Consider the following 23,145-nt stretch of genomic DNA (forward strand, 5'->3'; position numbering starts at 1 on the left):
ACTATGTTGTGAATAGAAGATGAGTAAGAGAGAGAAAAGAACAGCGTGATAATGTTGAAGGACAATGATGAAGTGAAGTGTGAGGAGGTTTATGTAGAGGATCAAAATTGACACCGAACGTTTGGAAAAAATGTTATGTGCCTATCTGTTATTGCTATAGGTACTCAACTCAATCATTGGAGACAGCACAGAAGTCGCAAACAGTCAGGCAGTGTAATGAAAGAAACAAATCTCTATTTTTCCAGTTCAGCATAATTGAGTTCCTACCCCTTGGCTGATTTTTGAAGTTGGTAATAATCCTGACTTTGTCACCATATCATCGAAAATCAATGGAAACAAGAGCAAGCAATAATTAATTTGTTTCAATCAATTCATACACCAATTGATGTGACTCCGGTATTTATCTACAAATTTATTCATACCTATCTTGTAATTATGGCACTTGGCTTTTGCTTCTTCCACATTCCAGCATTGAAGTCAAACTGGTTATTTCCAAGAACAAAATACAATGTTTCAAGAAATAGCAACTACAGGTCAGAGATATTAAATCATGGCTCTACCTTTCAGATTTTCTTTCATCATGATTCCAACAGTGCATCTGTTGTGGATGATCATTCGAGGATTGGAATCTTCACTGATAGTTATGTAGGTGACACCGAGGTATTCCTGACAAGATACCACCATAGCTCTGAAACAAGAGGAAGCAGTATTATAGTTTACAGGCAGTTTTTACTCTCAATGCAATTTTCTGCAACTTACTTGCAGAAACTAAGTCTGGGTGTGAGCTTGTTTGTTGGAGACTAACACTCCCTCTCCACTGCCAAGCTAACGCAGCCCATCATATGACAGCCTACTCATAATATCTGACAGGGACAGCTTAGACATATCACCAGCCTTGAAAGTGGCATCATGAGGTTGCCAGAAGCTTCTGGGTAATCACAGGCTGGCAGCCCTGAGTCCTAAAGGTTGTTGGACGAAGCCTACATCTTGTGGGATTCAAGGGAGTAGGGAGCTTTCAAAAGTCACTCCTTTGCCCACACTCGATGTCGCTAATTGTACCCCACCCCAAAATAGCAGGCACACCGCCCCTGTTGGGAAACTAACTACCCTTCTTTGGAGAAACGGTGAGGTGAAGCCTTCAAGCGTCTGGTAATTGACCACTTAAGGGCCTTCACTGTTGGTAGGATAAGAAAGTCCTCAATGGAACTTCTCAGCTAGAAGTGCCTTATGGAGGTGTTATGAAGTATTTCACAGTCTCCAGATCAGTTAATTAATCAGAACTCTAATGTTAATGGTTGTGGTTTCGAAGCCAAATCCAAAACCTTCAGCACAAAATGCAAGCACAGTATCAAGGGAGTGCTTATGCACATGTAATTCAAATCGACAAAAATGGTCTATGTATATCCAGCGAGCCAAATAAATGAAAAATAAAAATTCTGCTTAGAATGACGTTACCTTCTGTGGGACCTTGTGGGTAACCTAGCTGCCAAGCTTCCCACATTACAACAGAGACTTCACTTTGAAAGCACCTCAATATAAAGAACTTAAAAAAGTTATAATTAGTACTAGATTTTTAGATTCCCTACAGCGTGGAAACAGGCCCTTCGGCCCAACAAGTCCACACCACCCTTTGGAGCATCCTACCCAGACCCATTCCCCTATAACCCACACACCCCTGAACGCTATGGGCAATTTAGCATGGCCAAACCACCTAACCTGCACATCTTTGGACTGTGGGAGGAAACCAGAACACCTGAAGGAAACCCACGCAGACATGGGGAGAATGTGCAACTCCACACAGACAGTTTCCCGAGGCTGGAATAGAACCCGGGTCCCTGGCGCTGTGAGGCTGCAGTGCCAACCACTATGCCGCATAAAATAAATTTTCCTTTCTATACAACTTTCATTGATGTGATTTCCCAGAGTTTTCATTTTCGCTTTTATCTCAACTTCTGTCTTGAAAGCCAAAGTCAAAAAGATTTATAAATCTGTTTGTATTATTCAGCTAAACACTTTGCCATTCCTGTAAACAGGAGTAAAAGAAAACTTAGAGTCAACATTTTAGATTCAGGATAGGTAAAATCAAAGAATCATTTCATAAAGGCAGGAAGTATGGATTGCTGACACAGCTGATGTCGATTATCTCCAAAATCACGCCTTGAGATCCTCCAACACATTCCACAAGTGTGACTTTAAACCTGCTCCATGGAAACTTTCAGATGGTGGAGCCTCCATGTATCTACTACCTTTGTCCTTGTAGGTGGTAGAGGTTGTGAGCTTGGGAGATGCTGTCAGAGAAGCCTTGTGAAATCCTGCAGTGCATCTTGTACATAGTACACATTACTGCTATTATCTCCATGTCTGACCTTATATCAGATGGTCAATGTTGAAACAGTTGCAGACAAAGGGATGAGACAGTTTATACATGAGTTTAGAGCCATTCTCCTGCCCTTTCCCCATGGACCTAAACATTATTTCCATTGAAATAATCATCTAATGCTTTCCTGAACGGGATTGTTTCTCTAGCAGGATTGTCTCTGACACTAACAGTTGCCTACAAGTCAGCTCCAGAGGGCGACTGGAACTGATGGAAAGCCGTTCCATCTCACCTGCCTAAAATCCAAGACAAAGGTGTGCCAAGACCTTTTCAGTGAGTTGCACAATGCTGATAGTAGTGCAGGAGCACACTGAGAAACACAATGGAACGTACAGCACAGACACAGGTGAGTTGACTCAAAAGGCCTTTAGCAGTGTTTATACTCCACACAAGCTTCCTCTAACTTTGAAGCATTTCATAACTGGTTAGATTTTAAAGCTGAGATAGGCTGCTGTTTAAAAGTACAGGGTTGGAGGGCAGGTAGGTCTGTGGTGCTCTTCAATTGAATCACTTACATGGGTACACAGGCAGGTGTCTGGAAATAACTCATTTCAATACTACTCAGAATGAAGACAGCTTTGTGACAGAGTGTGAATGGGAATACAAGCACACGATGATGATAAATCTGAAACCTTTGTTAAAACAAAAATGCATGCTTCTCGTGTTTTTGTGTTTGTAGCAGGTCATAGTCACTCACTTACTGGCCATGAAGACCAGTGGTTAACAGTGAACATTCTGTACCTTCAGTCACTGGCAGGTATCAAGACTTTTGTCCATGTTGATGCAGTGTCATGTCAAAACTTTCCTTTCGCTCCTCCTTGATCTCACTGAGTACTGCAAGCCGGTGAACAGACTGAATCAGTAACTAGCTGTCAGAGGAGTCTGGGATTCACAGCCAGCTTTTCCCAGTCAGTGGAATGGCACCAACTGCCTCAGTCACCTCCCATATTGCTCCAAGATTTATGTACTTCATGATTGAAAAAAAAATTAAACATTTTAACTGCTTCACCCTCCCTAAAAGAAGATCTGAAGGCTTCATTAAGAACAGATGTAAGATAAGAATAGAATAAATGTGGTGTTTGTCTCAATGCCAAATGTGTGATCCAACCTGATACAGATACAGTTTCAGCAAACCTTGATGCTATTATAAGATGCAATACAAGAAAGAAAAGTAGTTTCTGGAAATCTTCTTGTTCTTCAGATGTCCTTTAATGTCTAATGGATGAGATACAATGGGATTCTGAAGAAAGTTATCCAGCTTTCATGAAGTCAATGGGTTTTTATAAATTGCCATCCTCCGTTTTAATTTGGAAACAGTCAAGTTTGAAAATTATAGTGTACAGGAGGAGACCATTCAGCCCATCGGTTTTTTGACAAAGCTACCCAGTCAGTCCCACTTTTTTTTTTATTCATTCAGGAGATGACTGCATCACTGGCTAGCTTAGTACATGTCGCCCATTCTTAATTGCCCACACTACTGGGGGCCTGAAATCACATGGAGACCAGGTAAGGGCAACAGATTTCCTTCCTTCAAGGACACTAGAAAACCAGATGAGATTTTCCAGAAAATTGACAACAAACACAGTCACCAGTCTTAATTCCAAATTTTTATTAAATTCGAATTCCACCATCTGCCATGGCAGGATTCAAACCTAGATCCCCAGAACATTACCTAGATCTCTGGATTAATAATCTAGCAATAATACCACTAAGCCATCATCTCCCCTGCTGTTTCCTCCATGGCCTGGTACTTTTTGTCCTGTTCAAGTGCTGATCCAATCCCATTTTGAAAGTTGCTATTAAATCTGTGTCCATCCACCTTTCAGATATAATATTCCAGATCATAACATGTTGCTGGCGTGAAACAAAATTATCCTCAGCTCGTCTGTGGCTCTCTTCTTACTGATGTCAACAATTTCACACTCTGCAATCTGTCAAAATCCCTCAAAAGTTTGGCTCTTGCTTTTTAAAAGAGACAAAAGTGACCCTGAAACCTTTTCTGTATTTGGTGACTTTCTGATCAATGAGTTTTAGTCACAACCATACTGGTAGTGGGTCGTTGGCTTGAAATGTTAATAGTTTCCTATTGTCCACAGATGCTGCCAGACCTGCACAGTATTCCCAACACATTCTGTTGTTATTTCAGATCTTCCTCCTCCACAATACTTTGCATTTGTGTTGAAAGGAGTCACAAAGCAGACAAAAGTAATTTCTCTTGATGGGGGAGATTACATGTTTGAGTCAATGAGCTCAATTTTAATTCAGAAAAGTGGAAAAAAAAACTCACGACAGCTCATTAATGGAAGCCATTACATGCAGCAAAAGGAAATACTGGAGAAACGCAGCAGGTCTGGCAGCATCCTTGGAGAGAGAAACAGAAGCAATGTTTCAAATTCAATATGACACTTCTTCAGATCACAATACAGATTTAGAGAAAGTTATACAGCAGAGAAACGGGCCCTTTGGTCCACCATGTCTCTGCTGACCAACAAACAGCAAACAACACTAATCCCATTTACCAGCACTTAATCCATAGGCTACTGAGCCCTGGCATTTTAAATGTTCATCCAGATGCTTCTTAAATGTTATGAGAATACCTGCCTCCACCACCCTCTCAGGCAGCATGTTCAATATTTCTGGGTGAAAAAAATGTTTCCTCATATCTCCTCTACATTATTTACTCCTTACCTTAAACTTGCACCCTCTGGTTTCTGACACATGGGAACCCTACAGTGTGGAAACTGGCCATTTGGCCTGTCAGCTCCACAACAACCTCCAAAGAGCATCCCACTCAGGCCCATCTCTCAACCCTATTGTAATCCTGCAAATTCCCATGGCAAATCCAAAGCTCAGAGACCAATTTGTTGCACACCTACGCTCTGTACACGACAAATGACAATATCTTCCAGTCGCAAACCATTTTAACTCCCCCTCCGACTCGCTGAGTGACAAGTCCATCCTGGGCCTCCTCCAGTGTCACAAATGACACCACGCACAAACTGGAGGAGCAGCACCTCATATTCTGCCTCGGGAGCCCACAGCCCAATGGCCGAAATGTGGATTTTAACAGTTTCAAAACTCCTCACCCCGGCCTCACCTCGTGATCAATCCTGCCTCTCGTCCCCGCTTCCTTGAACTGTCCACCTTCTCTACCACCTATCTGCGCCTCCCACCTCACTGACCAATTCCCACCACTGCCTACCTGCACTCACTTATCACCATCCCACCTACCTTCCCCAGCCCCACCCTTCTTCTCTCTATTTATTTATGAGCTCCTCTCCCCCATTCCTCCCCATTTCTGAAGATGGGTCCCAAACCAAATAGTCAACTTTCCTGCCCCTCTGATGCTGCCTGGCCTGCTGTGTTCCTCCAGCTCCACAGTGCATTATCTCTAACTCCAGTATATGCAGTTCTTGCTATCTCTGATGTGACAATGCAGCTGCAAAACTTCAGTGAGCAGTTTCTTCAAATACCAAATCACCTCTGTCATTTTAACTTGGAAAATGAAATACCTGTTCCCTTTGTGCCGTCCTGTTGCCTGCCTATGTTGAAATGAAATGTGTGCCATGACAGACTAATAGGGGCAGCCTAACGACACATTTATTAACACCAACCTACTGGAGTTTTTTGAGGATATAACTAGTAGAATAGAAGAAGGAGATCAAGTGAATATAATGCATTCAGAAGACTTTTGGTAAGGTCCCTCTTAAGAGTTTGGTGCTTAAAATGAATACGTGGGGTTTATGGTAACATACGATCATGGATTAAAAATTACTAAGCAGGTAGGGAACAGAGAGTAGGAAAGAATGGATCCTTTCAGAGTGGAAAGTGATGACATTTTTTTTCCCTTTTTCATATATGGGATGAGGGTGTCGCTGACCAGCCAGCATTTTATTACCCATCCCTTGTTGCCCAAAGGGCAGTTACAAGTCAATCACATTGCTGTGGGTCTGGAGTCACATGTAGGCCAGACCAGGTAAGGACGGCAGTTTCCTTCCCTAAAGGACATTAGTGAACCAGATGGGTTTTTCCTTACAACTGACAATGGATTCACAGTCATCATTAGATTCTTAATTTCAGATATTTCATTGAATTCAAATTCTGCCACTTGCCCTGGCGGAATTCGAACCTGGCTCCCCAGAACGTTTCTGGGTCTCTGGATTAATAGTCTAATGATAATATCACTAGGCCATTGCCTCTCCAGTGCTTGCTCCAAGCTGTTCACAATAAACATCAGCAAATTGGATGAGGGAATCAAATGCAACATTTCCAAGTTTGCTTAAGACACAAACCTAAGTGGAAGTGAGAGTACTGAGCAGGATGTAAAGAGGTTTTAAGGCAATTTACACAAGTTGAGTAAGTGAGTAACTGCATAATAGGTGCAGTTTAACTGAAGTGTAAAATTATCTATTTCAGTTGGAAAAATAGTATGATTCAAATGGTGATAGATTGGGAAAGGTTGACATACCTGGACCTGGATATCCCTGTACACCTGTCATTGAAAGCATGCATGCAGTTGCACCTAGCAGGCAGAAAGGTGATTGGTATGTTAGCCTTCAATGCAAGAGGGTTTGAATACAGGAGCAGGGAAGCATTATTGCAGTGTAGAGGGCTTGGTGAGACCACACCTGGAGCACTGCATGCAGTTTTGGCCACCTTACCTCAGAAAAGATATATTTGCAGCACAGGAAGTACAGCAAAGCTTTACCAGACTAATTGTTAGGATGGTGGTTATTTCACCTGAGGAAACACTGGGTCGATCGAATCTATACCTTTTGGAGTTGAGAAAACTGGGAAGGGATTGCGTTGAAGTGCATAAATTCCAACATGGCTGGAGATATCTGGCACAGGGACACTGCTTCCACTGGCTGGTGCAGGGGAGGAGGCCATTTTACACCGAGATGGGAAATGTCTGCTCTGACTGGGTGGTGAAATTGTGGAATCCTCTACCAGAGAAGACGGCAGAAGCCAAGTCATCAAATATGTTTTAGAAAAACAAAGATTGATTTCTAAAGTTGTCACAGGTGTCAAGAGAGATCAAGAGTATAGTGCTGTGATTGACAATCAACTACGATCATGTTGAATGTCAGAATGATCTTAATGGCTAAATGGCATATTACCTGCTCATATTTTCTATGTGTCTCTATGAATTTTCATCCTGGGACAGGTCCACAGGTTACTGAAGAGAGCTAAAGTCTAAGCAGTTTTACCTTTTTGAGGTTTAAAACTGTGAAGTTAAGTAGTGTACTTGACTGTGGTGCTTCTATTTATGATTCCATCTGTGAGTTCAGATTGATAAATTAGCCTCATGTTTTTCATTGCAATCAAGGGAGCAGGAGGATATAGAGCTCACCCATATTATTTACAGTGTCTAGTCCAATGATACAAGGATATATTGTTCACCCTGTAACATGCTCATTTATACAGATCAAGCCACGTTTTACAGTGGATTACATTGGAGGTAGAGCACAGGAACAAGCCACTTGGTTCAAGCAGTCCCTGATGGCGTTTATGATCTGTTCAAGTTTCCTTCCATCTTTCCTTTCATCCAACTCTACCAACGGACCTCCTTCTCCCTCAAGTGCTTATCTACCTTCCCCTTAAATGCACATACTCTTTGATTCAACAACTCCCAGATACATGGAGATCCACATTCTCATTCTCTCCGGGTAAATACTCTACTGGAATTTCTTGCTGACTATATTAGTTTTGATCTTCCCCTTGAGGGCAAATTTGCTCTCTCTCTCTCTGTCCATTCAATCAAAACCTCCTGTGATCTTAAGGACCTCTAAGAGGTCAGTTCTCACTCTACCCTATCCAAGAGAGATCCAGGCTGTTCATCCTCATCTGACAGCTACTGGCCTGATTACTGATTATCATCTTTGTGCATCTTTTATGCACTTGCTTTACCATCTGTATCTTTTTTATAAAATGACAAATGGCAATGCAAATGCAGGTTAATTCACAGAAGTCACAAATTTTAAAGCAAGTGCGAGAGGACTGAGGATGAAACTGTTGCTTGATCTTTTTGAAAATTCCAATACAAATAAAATTAGTCTGCCACCACTAGGCGGAGCACCGCAGGAAGTCTACCAGTTGATGAGAAATACTTGTTTAAAGCAGAGTGTATAAATTAAAATATGTCAAAAGCTTGGCTGTATTCATAAATGTTTTCAGTTAAGATGCAGCTTGAGCCTTGATATTGTTTCATGTCTGGCTACATCATCGACATAGAAGCCAGGATGTAAAGCAAAGGGAATGAGTGCACGTATGCAGGCAGTGAGAATGCCTTTCATTAGTAATCATGAGGAGGTACAGGGGTGCCCTGCATAAAATAGTTTGAACTATTATTTCAACTCTCACCTACATTTGTTGAAAATAAAGAACAACTTTATGCCAGTGTTATACGTCAAGGATGCAAATGCTTGCAGCCATTTCTAATGGTGGCGCCCTTTGCCTGTGTTAAAAAAAATTATTCCATTTCAAATAATGAATGTGATCCCCCAATGTATATAGATCACCATGATGTAGCAGTATCATGAAGCGGTTTGCAATTGTTCACTCTTACAAAGTGCGGTCACTATTATCTGAGGGGTGATTTGCTTGAAAAGAAAAACTGCAGGACAAATGGGAAAGATTGGTAGCAGTGGAAATAATTGGATAACTTTTTCAAAAGACCCAACACAAGCATGATAGACTAAATAGCTTGCTCCTGTGCAGTACGGTTCTCTGGGCGGAATTGTCCGGCCAGTCTGGGAGGGCTGGGGACAGAACCTAATTGAGGAGGAGGCACATCTTCAGTTTCCTGATGTGAGTTTCGTTATCAGGTTCTCAGAACTTTTCAGGCAGGTCAAAAACCTCATTATTAGACTGTCAAAAATACTCATCGATGCCCTCAGCCTGCTGGAATTACACTCTCAGGCACAATCTTGTCCAGCAAAAACAGCAAAGATATGTGTTCACAGACTCAACGAAGTACCTATAAGTAACAAAAACAGAAGTTGCAGGAAATGCTCGGCAGATCTGGCAGCATCTGTGAAGGAGAAAACAGAGTTAACATTACGGGTCCGGTGGCCCTTCCTCAGAACTAGACCCAAAATGTTAACTCTGTTTTCTCCTTCACAGATGCTGCCAGACCTGCTGAGCATTTCCAACAACTTCGGTTTTTGTTCCTGATTTGCAGCATCTGCAGTTCTTTTGGTTTTTATGAAGTACGTATAAAGCTGGTTTCTGGCAGGACAGACACCTTGCCCCAAGCTCAAGGTAGTACAAGGGTACAGTCACATGGCTCCTTCAAAATCAGAGATGATAGGAACTTCTGAAAAAGGGTCTAGGCCCAAAACATCAGCCTTCCTGCTCCTCTGATGCTGCTTGGCCTGCTGTGTTCATCCAGCTCTACACCTTGTTGCCTCCTTCAAAATCAGCTTTTTTTTTGCACAGATGGATACAATGCAAGGAATACGGTGTTCAATTCTGCTCTCCCTGCTATAGGAATGATGCTGTTAAACTTGGAAGAGCACAGAAAAGATTTAGAAGGGTATTGCCACAGTTGGACAGTTTGAGCTATAGGGAGAGGCTTGAATAGCCTGGGGTTATTTTCCCTGGAGTGACAGAGGCTAACAGGTGACCTTATACAGGTTTATAAACTCATGAGAAGCATGGACAGGGTGAATAACCAAGGACTTTTATCCAGGGCAGGGGAGTCCAAAACTAGAGGGCATGGGTTTGAGGTGAGAGGGGAAAGGTATAAAGCAGGCCTAATGAGCTACTTTTTCATACAGTAGGTGGTGCCTGTATGGAATAAGCTGCCACAGGAAGTGATGGAGGCTGGTACCCTTACAAGAGTTAAAAGGCATCTGCATGGGTACATGATTGATTGATTGATTGATCTATTGTCAAGTTTATGGAAATCTTTGTGAAAATCTTTGTTTACAAGTGGCACAGGCAGATCATAGTAAGTAAAGGATGTACAGATCAAAAAGACTTAGACAGAAGCATGCAGGTTACATTGCACAGGGTGTGCACCAGGTGAGATCAACGTTAGCATTATTTGAGGTTAGAGGGTCCATTTATCAGTCTGACAACAGCCGGGAAGCAGCTATCCTCAACCTGTTCATGCGTGTGTTCGGGCTTCTGTATCATCTGCCTGATGGAAGAGGTTATAGGATATCATTAGTGGGGTGTGAGGGGTTTAGAAGGATATGGGCCAAATTATGGAATACGGGACTAGATTTATTTAGGATATCTGGTCATCATAGATGAGTTGGGCCGAAGGGTCTGTTTCCATGCTGTACAGCTTTATTACTCTGTAGATGAAGCCTGGCTTGGTCAACAAGCCTGCCCAAGTGACGCATCCACAATGTCTGACACCAGCAAACCTTACTGAGACAGACAAGTGAAGCTGAACACAAAAGATTCAGATAAAGGTGGGCTAAGTAGAAAGGAACAGAAGGGAATGGAATGTAAAGGGTGAGGGTGACAGGGGCACTGGCAGCATCCTGGGAAATGGGGGGAGGAGATAAGGATACAGAGGGGACAATTATAATGATAGGGGTAAAGAAGAAAAGATAGGCCAGGCCCACATGTCTGGATGGGTAATTCAACGAGTGAATACATGTGGTCAGAATGAAGAAACGAAGAAGGGAATTGAATAAGGAGTGTTGTAATGTTAAGGTTTGGCACGGGAATCTTCATGGGAGTGAAATGGCGGGGGGGGAAGCAGCAGGAATATCGAGGGCGACAGTAACGGGGAGGTGGGGAAGGCGAAGATTGAAGAATGACAGAAGAGGCATCAGAGTAAAGGAGAAGACCGTCTACAGTGAGCGTGAATGAGCCAAATTACAAATCTATAACCGCCATCATTCTCCTGTATCCTCTCATGAGAAAAGGTATCTGTACCACAAATAGGAGGGGTCCACAGATCTGTTTGCAAATGTTCATAAACACACCCAAACAGGGGAATTGAAACAGAAACTAAAAAAAATGACAGCAAGAACTCAGTTAAGCGCCAAGCACTCACTGCAGAATGACGGCAAACAAGGTCAAACAACCCGTGACACCAAACTATGTTTCGTCATTCATTTAATTCTGAGAAGAATTGCAGTTAAGACTCATCAAGAGTGGTGTAGGTAGTGAGGGGATTGTTCCATAACTGACCAGTCCTTGAGAGAAATTATGTCCCACTTTCAGGTCCACTTTGTCTCAAAAGCAACGACCAATTCCAGCTGGTGTTTCTGCAAATTCTAGCCATTCTGAGAGAATATCCAACATAAACTAGATGAAAGTTCTCACTGTTTGATAATAATATGGTTTGACAATGCTTATTGTTTCAACAGGGCTTTCAGTTTGCAAGTAGGAGAAATACACACTGACAGTGACGAATCCACTGCAATTGAACACGACATTGCAGACCATTCCATAAACGATTTGACATACTTACCAGATTTTAGTACATGAACTGTGAAGGGAAATTTGCAATTCAGAGGGATAGAATCAAGAATGATTAGCTGCAAAAAAGGCAAAGTTCTATCTTGCTTCAGAAATAAAAGAGAGGATTACTGAATTTCGGTCTTCAAACAGGAAATCCCTTCAACAAGTCCCTACAGTGTGTGTTGGTTAGTTACTTGAAATATCAATGTTGAAGTTAAATAGTCACGCGTGACAGAGTATGTCAAAAAGAGATTTTTTTTCCCTAAATCAAAATTGGTCTCACTGTACCTGGAACAAAATCCACTTTCATCAGAATCCCCAAGAGGCACTGCCACACTTTGCCTCGGGAAATCTTGCCTAATTATAGTTGGCAGACTCCAGTCGTGATAGCTGTTTATGCCAACATGCGGAGAGTAGCCGAGCAGCAGATACTTCTGGGGCAATGGGGCAGTGAAATCTGCTTGACTTCCGCCAGCGAGGAGGTCCCAGCAAGGAATGGAGCGTGGCATAGCAGGAAAGTGGGATCTTGCTGGACTGAGGCTAAACACAGAGCTCTCCACCACATGGACCTGCTGGAAAACATGTATAAAGTACAGCAACATTAACAGGAGAGACATGCATCTAATACAGTGGCCTGCATGGCCATTTCTAAACTCATTTACAAACAATGAAGTACTCTTGAAGTGTAGCAAAAATGTTTGAGGAATGGCAACTCATCAGCCTACGAAAGACAGGCCCGAAAGGTTTATATCTTGCCCCAGTCTTGGGTTTCCTCCCAGTACTCAGCTCTTAATCCTTACTGGGCCCCATTCTTAAACTCTGGGTCCAAGCTGCAAGGTTCCCTCCTAAAATAGAGAGAGCTCTCTGAGGCAGAACTTCTGCTCCTGAGGGCAATGGGCCATTCAATGTCTTTGGGACAGTTGGTTCTCCTCTCAGCTGACGTCCCCTGACTCTGTAGTTGCTAAGACTACTTGGAGGGTGTGGGGAGACAGTGGCGGAAGCTGGCAATGTGTTTTGTTTCAATTCATTCAGGAAAGGTGGGCTTTACTGCTTGGGCCAGCATTTATTGCCCACCCCTAGTTGCCCTTGGTGCAAGCTGAATTCTTCAGCCACTGCAGTTAATTTGATGCAAGATTCAGCCAAAAGATACCATTCCAAGAGCTTAACATCACTTCATACAGAAAAACGAAGCACAGGGGCCTTTGAACAAAATGTGATAAAGTATCACAAGGAGAAAAATATGCTAACATGCTTTTGGAAATGTTTTGATTAAGAGAAGTCTCCCCATTTTAAGTTTTCCCTCTCTTTGGACTTGCTGTTTTACTCATTCTGGGGAAGGAGCTCTCTGTCCTGTGGCTAAGCAAGGCTTTTACAACATCATAATAGCAGTGCAGCAGCAAAGTAGCAGCTCCACCTCATTGTCAGAACAGGCCTCGTAGAGCTGTACGGACTGCTCCTGCACTAATTTCTCCACTGCAAAATACTTGGTTCTCCAATGACAACAACAACTGCATTGAAATAACACCTTTTACATCGTCAGGTGACTCATGCCAACCACAAGTGTTGTCAAACAAACAAAAAATTGGCAATCAACTACATCAGCAGATAATCTGATAATAACTAAACATTTTGTCAAAGAGGCAGGTTTTTAAGGAATGTCTCAAAGGAGGGAGAGAGAGAGATTGAGATGGAGAATTATAAGGAGGCAATTTCAGAAATCTGTGCTATGTTCAAGAGGCCATCATTAGATGAACATAGATATCTGAGGTGGAGGTTCTGTCAGCTTTCAGGTGAGGATGAACAGTGTAGGTCTCTGTATTCCCTTGGATAGACAGAAGTGACAGCTGACCTATTAGAAATGTCCTTAAAATCACAAGAGGTTTCATAGATAGATAGGGGTGAAGCTTTGGTTTCTCAGAATGGTACATGATTCTCTCTGGTGTAGAATCAAATTAGACAGGGTGAGAAGTGACCCGAATTGCGTGCAAATATCAATATGGAATGATTGGGCAGAATGGCTTGATTGTGTCCTGCAAATCCCATGTACTCTTATACTTGCTCCCATTTCTGAGAACAGTATTGAGGCAGAAAGGACCAGGAAAAAATATTGAAGAAAATTTGCACATGTTTTATCAGTGTCACATGAATGCAGCAGCCAGTGTGCATGGGATCTGCACTGGTACATGGAGTAACAGAGTGCAGTAATATCCCCTTTTCCTGAGGAAAAGAAAACTATTGTCGACTCCTTCTACCACCGATGCTCAGTAGCAGCAGTGTGTACTATCTACAAGACGCCATGCAGAAATTCACCAAAGGCCCTCAGACAGCACCCTCCAAACTCATGATCACTAACATCTAGAAGGACAAGGGCAGCAGTTACATGGGAAGACCACACCCTGCAGGTACCTCTCCAAGCGACTCACTTGTAAATATTTCACTGTTTCTTCAGCTGGGTCAAAATCCTAGAATTCCATCCATAACGCCGTTCAGATACTATCAACAACACATTGACTAAAACAGTTTATGCAGGCAGGTCACTATCTCCACCTTCACGATGGCAACTGGGAAGGGGCAATAAATGCTGGCCAGCCAGTGACACCCATATCTACAAATGAATGAGAGAAAATGCCTCCCACTAGCTCCGATCCAGGCAAAACCTGCTAATCACTGACTGGAAGGCACAGCCTCAAAATAATGGGAAGCAGATGTAGGACTGAGATCAGGAGGAACTTCTTCACCCAAAGGGTTGTGAATCTGTGGGATTCCCTGCCCAGTGAAGCAGCTGAAGCTACCTCACTGCATGTGTTTAAGGCAAGGCTAGATAAATTTTTGAACAGTAAAGGAATTAAGGGTTATGGTGAGTGGACAGATAAGTAGAGCTGAATTTCAAAAAGATCAGCCATGATCTTATTAAATGGCAGGGCAGGCTCGAGGGGCCAGATGGCCTGCTCCTGCTCCTAGTTCTTATGTTCTTATGTTCTAAGATAGGAGCTGCAAAAAGTTTATAGCTGCCATGCTCCTCACTACTTTGCAAATTAAATGATATGAATTGTTCTATGTGTGCGACCTGTACTTTGCTTTTCTTTAATTCCAAACAACTGTCGAGCTGGAAAGTGGCTGCGATTGGAATTTCTTATTTGTTTTGAAATGTATATAGACGTCTTCAGTGAGCATGTCATCTGTTGACAGTTAACAAGGAGGGAAGGGGCCATATTACTCCCTTCAGGGGAACTAGACAAGACCACAGCTGCCAACTTGCCAAATCTAGTGAAAATGTTTTCAACCCAACTTGAGGTACTGAGTGGTCACCAAAGATTAATAATAACAAAGGCAGTCATCTCAAATTGCAACACAAGTACTCTTCAAATAGTTTTAATACAAAGAGCTATATATCGAAATGAGGTGTAAATCTGTTAAAGACTTCACAAGTTACTGAAGTTACATTGAAGGCCATTATGAGACAGTCGTGGGTCAAATTTGAAAGAAATTCATGTAATAATTAGTTATGGCCATATCTTTAAACAGCTGAAAACTGGTCTAAGATTTGTCAGCTAAACAATATGTATTAGGAATGCTACCTGTAATTTATTGAAGTACAGGGCATGTCGATTGCCAGTTTGAGACATACGACCGAGGACTGGGTTCCTATGCACTTCAACTTTGTTGACTAACCTGTGTGAAACTTTATCAAAAGTCTTCTGAAAATCCAAATACACTACATCCACCGTTTTCCTCTTATCAACTTTGCTTGGCACAGTTTCCAAACAGTTCAGGTAAACACGATTCCCCCTTCCTAAATCCATCTCAACTCTGACTAACAGACAATTATTTTTGAAATATCCTATTATCACCGCCTTGATAATACTCTTGTGTCTTCACTACTACGGATGTCGGGCTAACAGGTCTGCAAGTAGCCATTTTCTTTTCTCTTCCTCTTTTTCTAGACAGCAGGATCACATTTGTTACCTTCTAAATTGGAAGGTTCATTCCAGAACAAATAGAATTTTGTCCTGAAACTATAAACTTCAGCTCCTGGACTCTCCACCTTTGTCACCGAGAAATGAACACACACCAGCAACAGTTTAATGTGATCACTTGATTTCATGTCATACTTTGCTGTAATCTGGTAATTCATGCCTTTTTCCTGTACCCACTCCATTCCCTCACTTAGTCAAATCCAGATTAAAGGCGACAATGGAAGAGAGGTAGGTTTTCACCTACTTGGGTCTACTCTGCCATTTAATTAGAAAAGAGAAGACTGAGGGGTACCCTAACACAGCTCTTCATGATTAAGAAAGGGTACAGAATAGCAGATGCAAGTAAGAAAATCTGTACACTGTCGATGGACTGGACATAGCCTTAGAGATGGCCACTGAGAGCCATCCCCTGCCCTTTCCTTCATCTTCAAGGCTTCCCTCTCCCTGCTTCAGGAGACCCCCACCTTTTCCACGGTCACTCTCCTTTCTGGGAGATGTGGGGTTTGTACTGGCAGTAACCAAGCCTTCTCTATGATGCTGCTGTTGCCTCTCATTGGCCAGTGACTCTTTGTGGCTAGTCCTTTCGCAGTCGGGGCCGCAATACTGGTAGAAAACCTAAGTGCTGTCAGTTAGGTGCCTATTTGCTGGAAGGCCTGGGTGCTTTTTCTATTTTTACAGGGACTGGGTTTCTCTTCTCCCACCATTGTTACCTTCAGACTGAATGTACAACGGGTAGATACTCCCCATTATTTCAACTTAAGGGTGAGACCAGAAGCGGGGGTCATAAATATAAGATAGAGTCATAGAGATGTAGAGCAAGGGAACGGAGCCTTCAGTCCAATTTGTCTATGCTGACCAGATAGCCTAGAGAAATCTAGTCCCATTTGCCACCATTTGGCACATAATTCTCTAAATCCTTTGTATTCACGTACCCATCTAGATACCTTTTAAATGTTGCAATTGTCCCAGCCTCCACCATTTCCTCTGGTAACTCAAATTGAGACATGCACAATCTTCTGTATGAAAAAGTTGCCTCTTAGGTCTCTTTTAAATCTTTCCCCTCTCACCTGAAACCAATGCCATCTAGTCTTGGACTCCCCCACCTTGGGGAAAAGACCTTATCTATTCACCCTATCCATGACTCTCATGATTTTATAAACCTGAATAAGGTGATCCCTCAGCCTCTGCTCCAGGGAAAATAGCCCCAGCCTATTCAGCCTCCCGCTATAGCTCAAACCCTCCAACCCTGGCAACTCAAGAAGCTTGACACCATCCAGGACAAAGCAGCCCGCTTGATTGGCACTACATCCACAAGCACCTACTCCCTCCATCACCAATGCTCAGTAGCAGCAGTGTGTACTATCTACAGGATGTATTGCTGAAATTCACCAAAGATCCTCAGGCGGCACCTTCCAAACCCATGACCACTTCATCTAGAAGGACAAGGGCCGCAGATACATGGGAACACCACAATCTTCAAGTTCCCCTCCAAGCCACTAACCATCCTGACTTGGAAATATATCATCATTCCTCCACTGTTGCTAGGTAAAAATCCTGGGATTCCCTCCCTAATTGCACTGTGGGTCAACCTGCAGCTGGTGGGCTGCAGCAGTTCAAGAAGGCAGCTCACCACCAGTTTGTCAAGGGTTACAAGGGACAGGCAATAAATGCTGGCCAGCCAGCAACGTCCACATCCCACGAATGAATTTTTTTTAAAGAAACTTTGTAAATTTTTTCTGAACCCTTTCAAGCTCCCCAACACCCTTCCTATAGCAGAGAGACCAGTATTGTACACAGTAATCATAAAGTATTAACTCTCAATTCATATTTAACGCACTAACCAATAAAGGCAAGCATAACAAATGCCTTCTTCACTATCCTGTCAACCTGTAACTCCGCTTTCAAGTAACTATGAACTTGCACTCCAAGGTCTCTTTATTCCTCAAAACTCACCAGCATTATCATCAGGTGCCCATGTTTGGCCCTGATTTGACTTTCCAAAATGCAGCATCTCACATTTATCTACATTAAACGTTATATGCCACTCCTCGGTTCATTGGCCATCTGAAGAAGGGTCTAGGCCTGAAACGTTAGACATCCTGCTCCTCTGATGCTGCTTGGCCTGCTGCGTTCATCCAGCTCTACCACCTTGTTATCTCTGATCAAGATCCCGTTGCACTCTGAGGTAACGTCCTTCGTTGTCCACTGCACCTCCAACTTTGATGTCACCCGCAAACTTACGAACTGCACCTCCTACGTTCAGATCCAAACTATTTATATAAATGATGAGAGTGCAGGGAAGTGGAGTTGAAATGCCCATCAGCCATGATTTAAATGGCGGAGTGGACTCAATGGGCTGAATAGCCTTACTTCCACTCCTATGTCTTATGGTCTTATGGAAATGCTGTAGACCCAGCACCAATCATTGGGGTACACTGCTGGTCACAATCTGAAATGCAACTCCCCACTTCCACCCTCAGTATTCCACCTTCAAGCCAGTTCTGTATGCAAATAGTTAGTTCTCCCTATATTCCATGTGATCTAACCTTGGTAACCAGTCTACTCCGAGGAACCTTGTTGAACACTGTATTGAAGCCCATATAAATCACATCCTTTTCATTACTTTTTCAAAAAATGCAATCAAGTTAATGATAAGCTGTAATCACTAAACAAAATTCTGCACAGAACTTAGGAGAATGATTAAAATGTGGGATTCTCTTTCTTAGTGGTAGATACGTTACATAGCTGATTCAAAAGGAAGGAAAAACGAAACAAGACAAAATGTTAATTTACCAATCAAAATGTTCAAAGCTCTTCAAATTATAGTGACTTTTATCAAACACTAACATACATGTATGTTAGTGCCATAGATTTAGCTCACTAATAGACAGCAATTTCTGCAACTTGTACCTCCTTTCGTGTTGTTCGTTCTGGGAAGACGAGCATAGGGCGATAGTAGATTTTGTGAGCCGTGGCATTTGTTATAACGGTCTTGTCTTCAATCAGCAGGATCTGAATCCCATGTCGCACCACTGAAGATATACAAAACTGACACAGCTGCAGGAGCACAGCGAACAAATCAATAAAATAGAAACAAAAAGAAGTTGCATATACACCACGTTCTATCCATACCCACACATTCCAAAACACATCACAGCCAATTAACTACTCTCAAAGCAAGAACTCATTCTGATGCAGGTAAATAGCTTTGCAATTTAAAAAAATTAGGAACTAATACACACTCCTTGTCTTCCCAGTGACCTTAGAACTGGGGTTCCTACAGCATTTGCCCCATAAGAAACAAAGTATCTCAATAACTCCCATTAATAGTTGGCAGCTTTCTTTTCTAAATTTGTTCATGGGATATGGACCTCGTTGACTGAGTGAGTTTGTTGTCCATCCTTAATTGCTCTGGAGAAGGTGGTCATGAGCTAGCCTTCTGGAACTACTGCAGTCCTTGGGAAATTAAGGAGGGAGTTCCAGGATAGTTCCAAGTCAGGATGGCAAGTGGCTTGGAGAGGAACTTGTAGGTGGTAGATTTCCAACATCTATGTACTGCTCTTGCAGTTCTAGGGTCGTAGAGATTTCAGATGAGGAAGGTGTTGTATAAGGAGATTTGGTGAGTTGTTAAAAATTGCCCAGCATTAATGGACAGAAGCAAAACGTAATTTAAAAGGCGACTGGGTATTAACTCAAGTGGGTGTAAGTTAAGATCCAGCTGCATGGAGCTCGAAATAGACTTCATTTGGCGTATTGCATACAGTCTTGGCTCATCAGAAAAGATATATTGGCTTTGGAGAAGATGCAACCACCACAATGATACTGGGAGTTAAACTGTTTAAATTCTGAGGATAGGCTACATAGACTAGACCTGTGTTTCTTGAGGGTAGAAGATTAAGGGGCAAGCTAATTGAGGTAATTAGGATGGTTAAAAGGTACAACGAGAGAAAAACACTTTCCTGTCATAGGGGAGCACAAACAAAGCTGCTTAAGTGCAAAATTAGAATTGGATCATTCAGGGTTAAAGCCAGGGGGAGGCAGCAATTTTTCACAGACAGAGATCGGGAAGTATTGGCCTAAACTGACTGCCAATCAAATCAACATTTCAAAGCAAATGAGTTTTATTAGGCAAGGATATTACAGATGAAAGAATCAAGGCAGGTTGATGGATTAAGATAAAGAACAGCCCTGCTCTAACTGAATGGCAAGACAGGTTTGAGGGACTAATTGGCTGGTTCCTGTGCTGATATTCTCAAGAATGCACACAGAAAATAACGAAGAATCTACAGATGACGAAAATCCAACAATCTGCCAATATTAGAAGAACAGCATGTTCCAGGCCAAACCAGAAAGTGCTGGAGAAACTCAGCAGGTCTGGCAGCATCTGTGGAGAGAAACTGAGTTACCATTTCGAATCAAAGCTACACTTCTTTGGAAGAAGATGCAACTCAATCTGCGGAGTTTCTCGAGCACATTCAGTTTTCCACTTTGGATTTGTGAAGCGCTTTTGATGCAGTCTTTTCTGGTAGATCATGCACTCAGACCCGGTTAGCAACACGAACAAAAGTAAGAGCTGGCAAGGAAAAAGTGCAGAATCCACACCAAGTTTTCCTCCTTTAGTGTGAGGAAAGGGAGATTTTGCTTATGGTTTTAGATAGCATGCTAATGTCCAAACAGAAAACAGCCGAGACTGTTTCAAGCATTCCCCCAGAGGCAAGGAAAGGGTCCAGTGGTCGCAAACAAACCTTCTGATGATCGGGAAAGGTTCCAAGTTTTACATCTGCATCAGCAATCCCATCCTCATCCAGGGTAATGACATCAGTGACGGGATAATCCTTCCACTTCGGGGATGTGACATCATGCACAAGTCGTACTGCTGTGGATTTGTGCACAGTGTTTGTGCTGGCCCAGTAGATACCGATCTGAAAAGGCTCCTAAAATGAATGGTTAATAACAATTACAATGCTGTTCATTTTACATTATTTTCAGGTGGCATTTTGTGGTTTTCTTTTCTAAGTTAATAAGCCAGCATGTTAACCTAATTAAAGTAGTCAATATTGTTTAGAAATGATTTTCTTCTCTTTTTTCAGGCCACATATAACTTCCAAGTCTCGGGTACACTGCAGACAACTTGCTCCCTTGAAACTATTTTTTTAATGCAATAAGTTTTTACAATCTGGAATGCACTGCCTGAAAGAACACTTCTGATTGCTGTTTTCAACATACTAACAGGAGCTAATAAGGTAGATCTAAACTGTTTTTATTGACTTGGGAGTCTAGAATGAGGCTTAAAAACAGAGTCAAGCTATTCAGAAACTAAGTTTAATAAATTGATAGGTTGATCACTCTGATCAATAGACAAATTACTGGAATTAATATTGAGAGATAGGATTAATGATTACCTGGAAAGACCTAGATTAATCAGGGATCATCGCAGTGGTTTTGTTAAGGGAAGATTGGTTTGCTTATTTAATCTAGATGGGAAATGTGCTCTCTTAGTTCAGTCTGACTTGTATATGCCTCTAAATCAGTAGTGAGGAGACTAAATAGTATCTTTTAAAAAGAAATTATTTGTCTTTGGGATGTGGGCATTGCAGGCTGGGCCAGCATTTATTGCCCATTCCTATTTGGCCAGAAGGCAATTCATAATCAGCATCCTTGTGCATAAATCATAAAACGGTAACATTCAAATTCAGCAGGTAATAATGAAGGTAAATGGAATGTTGACCTTTATTTGAAAGGGACTGGAGTATAATGATTTGAAAGTCTTCCTAAAACTACAGGAGGCATTAGTCAACCCACAGCTGGAAATCTGTAAAAAGTTTTAACCCTTATCTGAAGAAAGAAATACTGGCATTGGAGGTGGTTGAGACAAGGTTCACCAGGCTGATCTCGAGTATGAGGGAGCCTATTAAGAGGGGAGGCTGCGTAGATTGGGCATGTACCCGTAGGGATTTAGAAGAATGAGAATTATTATTGAAAATTACAAGATGCTTTGGGGATTTGACAGGATGGATGTGGACAGGCTGTAGGACAGTATAGGACTAAAGGGCATAATCTCAGAATAAGAGTCAGCCATTTAAAACAGAGATGAGCAATTTCTTCTCTCAGAGGTCATGAATCTATGGAATTCTTCATGGTAAAGAGCAGTTGCGACTGGCTTTTTGAATACGTTCAAGGCCGAGACAGGCAGATTTTTAATCAGAAAGGGAATCGTGGGTTATAGGGTATGTCCCTATGCTGGAGTACACATGACAATAAAATTGAATTCTAATTCTGAAAAGGCAGGAAAGCAGAGCTGAAGATTAGCATATCGGTATCGATACTGGAGCAGCACGGTGGCTCAGTGGTCAGCATTGCTGCCTCACAGCACCAGGCACCTGGGTTCAATTTCACCCTCGGGAGACTGTCTGTGCGGAGTTTGCACATTCTCCCTGTGTCTGTGTGGGTTTCCTCTGGGTGCTCCAGTTTCCTCCCACAGTCCAAAGATGTGCAAGCTATGTGGATTGGTAAAGCTAAAGTGCCCGTAGTGTTCAGGGATGTATAGATTAGGTTGGTTGTAGTGGGGTGGGTCAGGGTGGGATGCTTTGAGGTTCGGTGTAGACTTGTTGGGCCGAAGGGCCTGTTTCCACACCGTAGGAATTCTATGGATTCTGTGGATATGGATATGATTAAGTCGCAGAGCAGACATGATGGGGTGAATGGCCTACTTCTGCTCCTACATCTTATTATCTTATGACACTGGAGTGATGTGGGTCTCATTCACGCACAGGCAAGACAGGTGTGGGTGGCAAATTTCCTTTCCTAGAGGCTATTAGTGATCCAGCTGGGTTTTTATGACAAATGAAGAGTTAAACAGTTGCTATTTGATCAGCTTTTAATTCTAGATCTTTTACAATTGAGATTGTAAGAATTGCTGATGCTGAAGAGGGGTCCCGATTTGAAAAGTCAACTTTCCTGCTCCTCTGATGCAGCCTGACCTGCTGCGCTCCTCCATTGTGTTATCCCTTTTACAACTGAATTTAATTTCAAATGAATTCTTTGGGGGGGAAGGATGTCTTTGGTGGGGGGGTGAGATTCAAACCCATTTCATTAGGACATTAGTTTGGGGTTGTGAATTGGTCTTCTCATGACATTACTACTATACCACTTCCTCTGAAATCCTGAAAGGAAATAACAGACAAACTTACTAATGAGACAGACTGGTCCAACCTGATTTGGAGATCCAGTCTGATCCACTCTATTTTCCTGGTTTTGCTGGGTATTTTTTCGCCTGCAATGGCCAAGCAAACCACTGGGTTGTATTCAAGGTGATGGTGAATGAAGGAAATTAAAGAAGTGGATTTGTCATCTGAGGACTGG

The 23,145-nt window shown here is 42.3% G+C and overlaps 1 protein-coding gene across 2 annotated transcripts in view; it reads right to left on the reverse strand.

Annotated features, from left to right (window-relative positions):
• The window catches only part of LOC125451670 (intermembrane lipid transfer protein VPS13B-like), a 907,633-nt gene that overhangs the window by 32,180 nt on the left and 852,308 nt on the right, over positions 1-23,145 (reverse strand). For both annotated transcript variants that reach the window (XM_048529130.2, XM_048529131.1), the window contains exons 50-53: positions 20,529-20,717; positions 18,694-18,840; positions 12,095-12,378; positions 561-688 (exon numbers count right to left, since the gene is read on the reverse strand). In XM_048529130.2, coding sequence (XP_048385087.1) covers positions 561-688; positions 12,095-12,378; positions 18,694-18,840; positions 20,529-20,717 — 748 coding nt within the window. The remainder of the gene's footprint in view (positions 1-560; positions 689-12,094; positions 12,379-18,693; positions 18,841-20,528; positions 20,718-23,145) is intronic.

The sequence above is a fragment of the Stegostoma tigrinum genome, chromosome 5 (genome assembly GCF_030684315.1).
Source record: "Stegostoma tigrinum isolate sSteTig4 chromosome 5, sSteTig4.hap1, whole genome shotgun sequence".
Classification (NCBI taxonomy): Eukaryota; Metazoa; Chordata; class Chondrichthyes; order Orectolobiformes; family Stegostomatidae; genus Stegostoma; species Stegostoma tigrinum.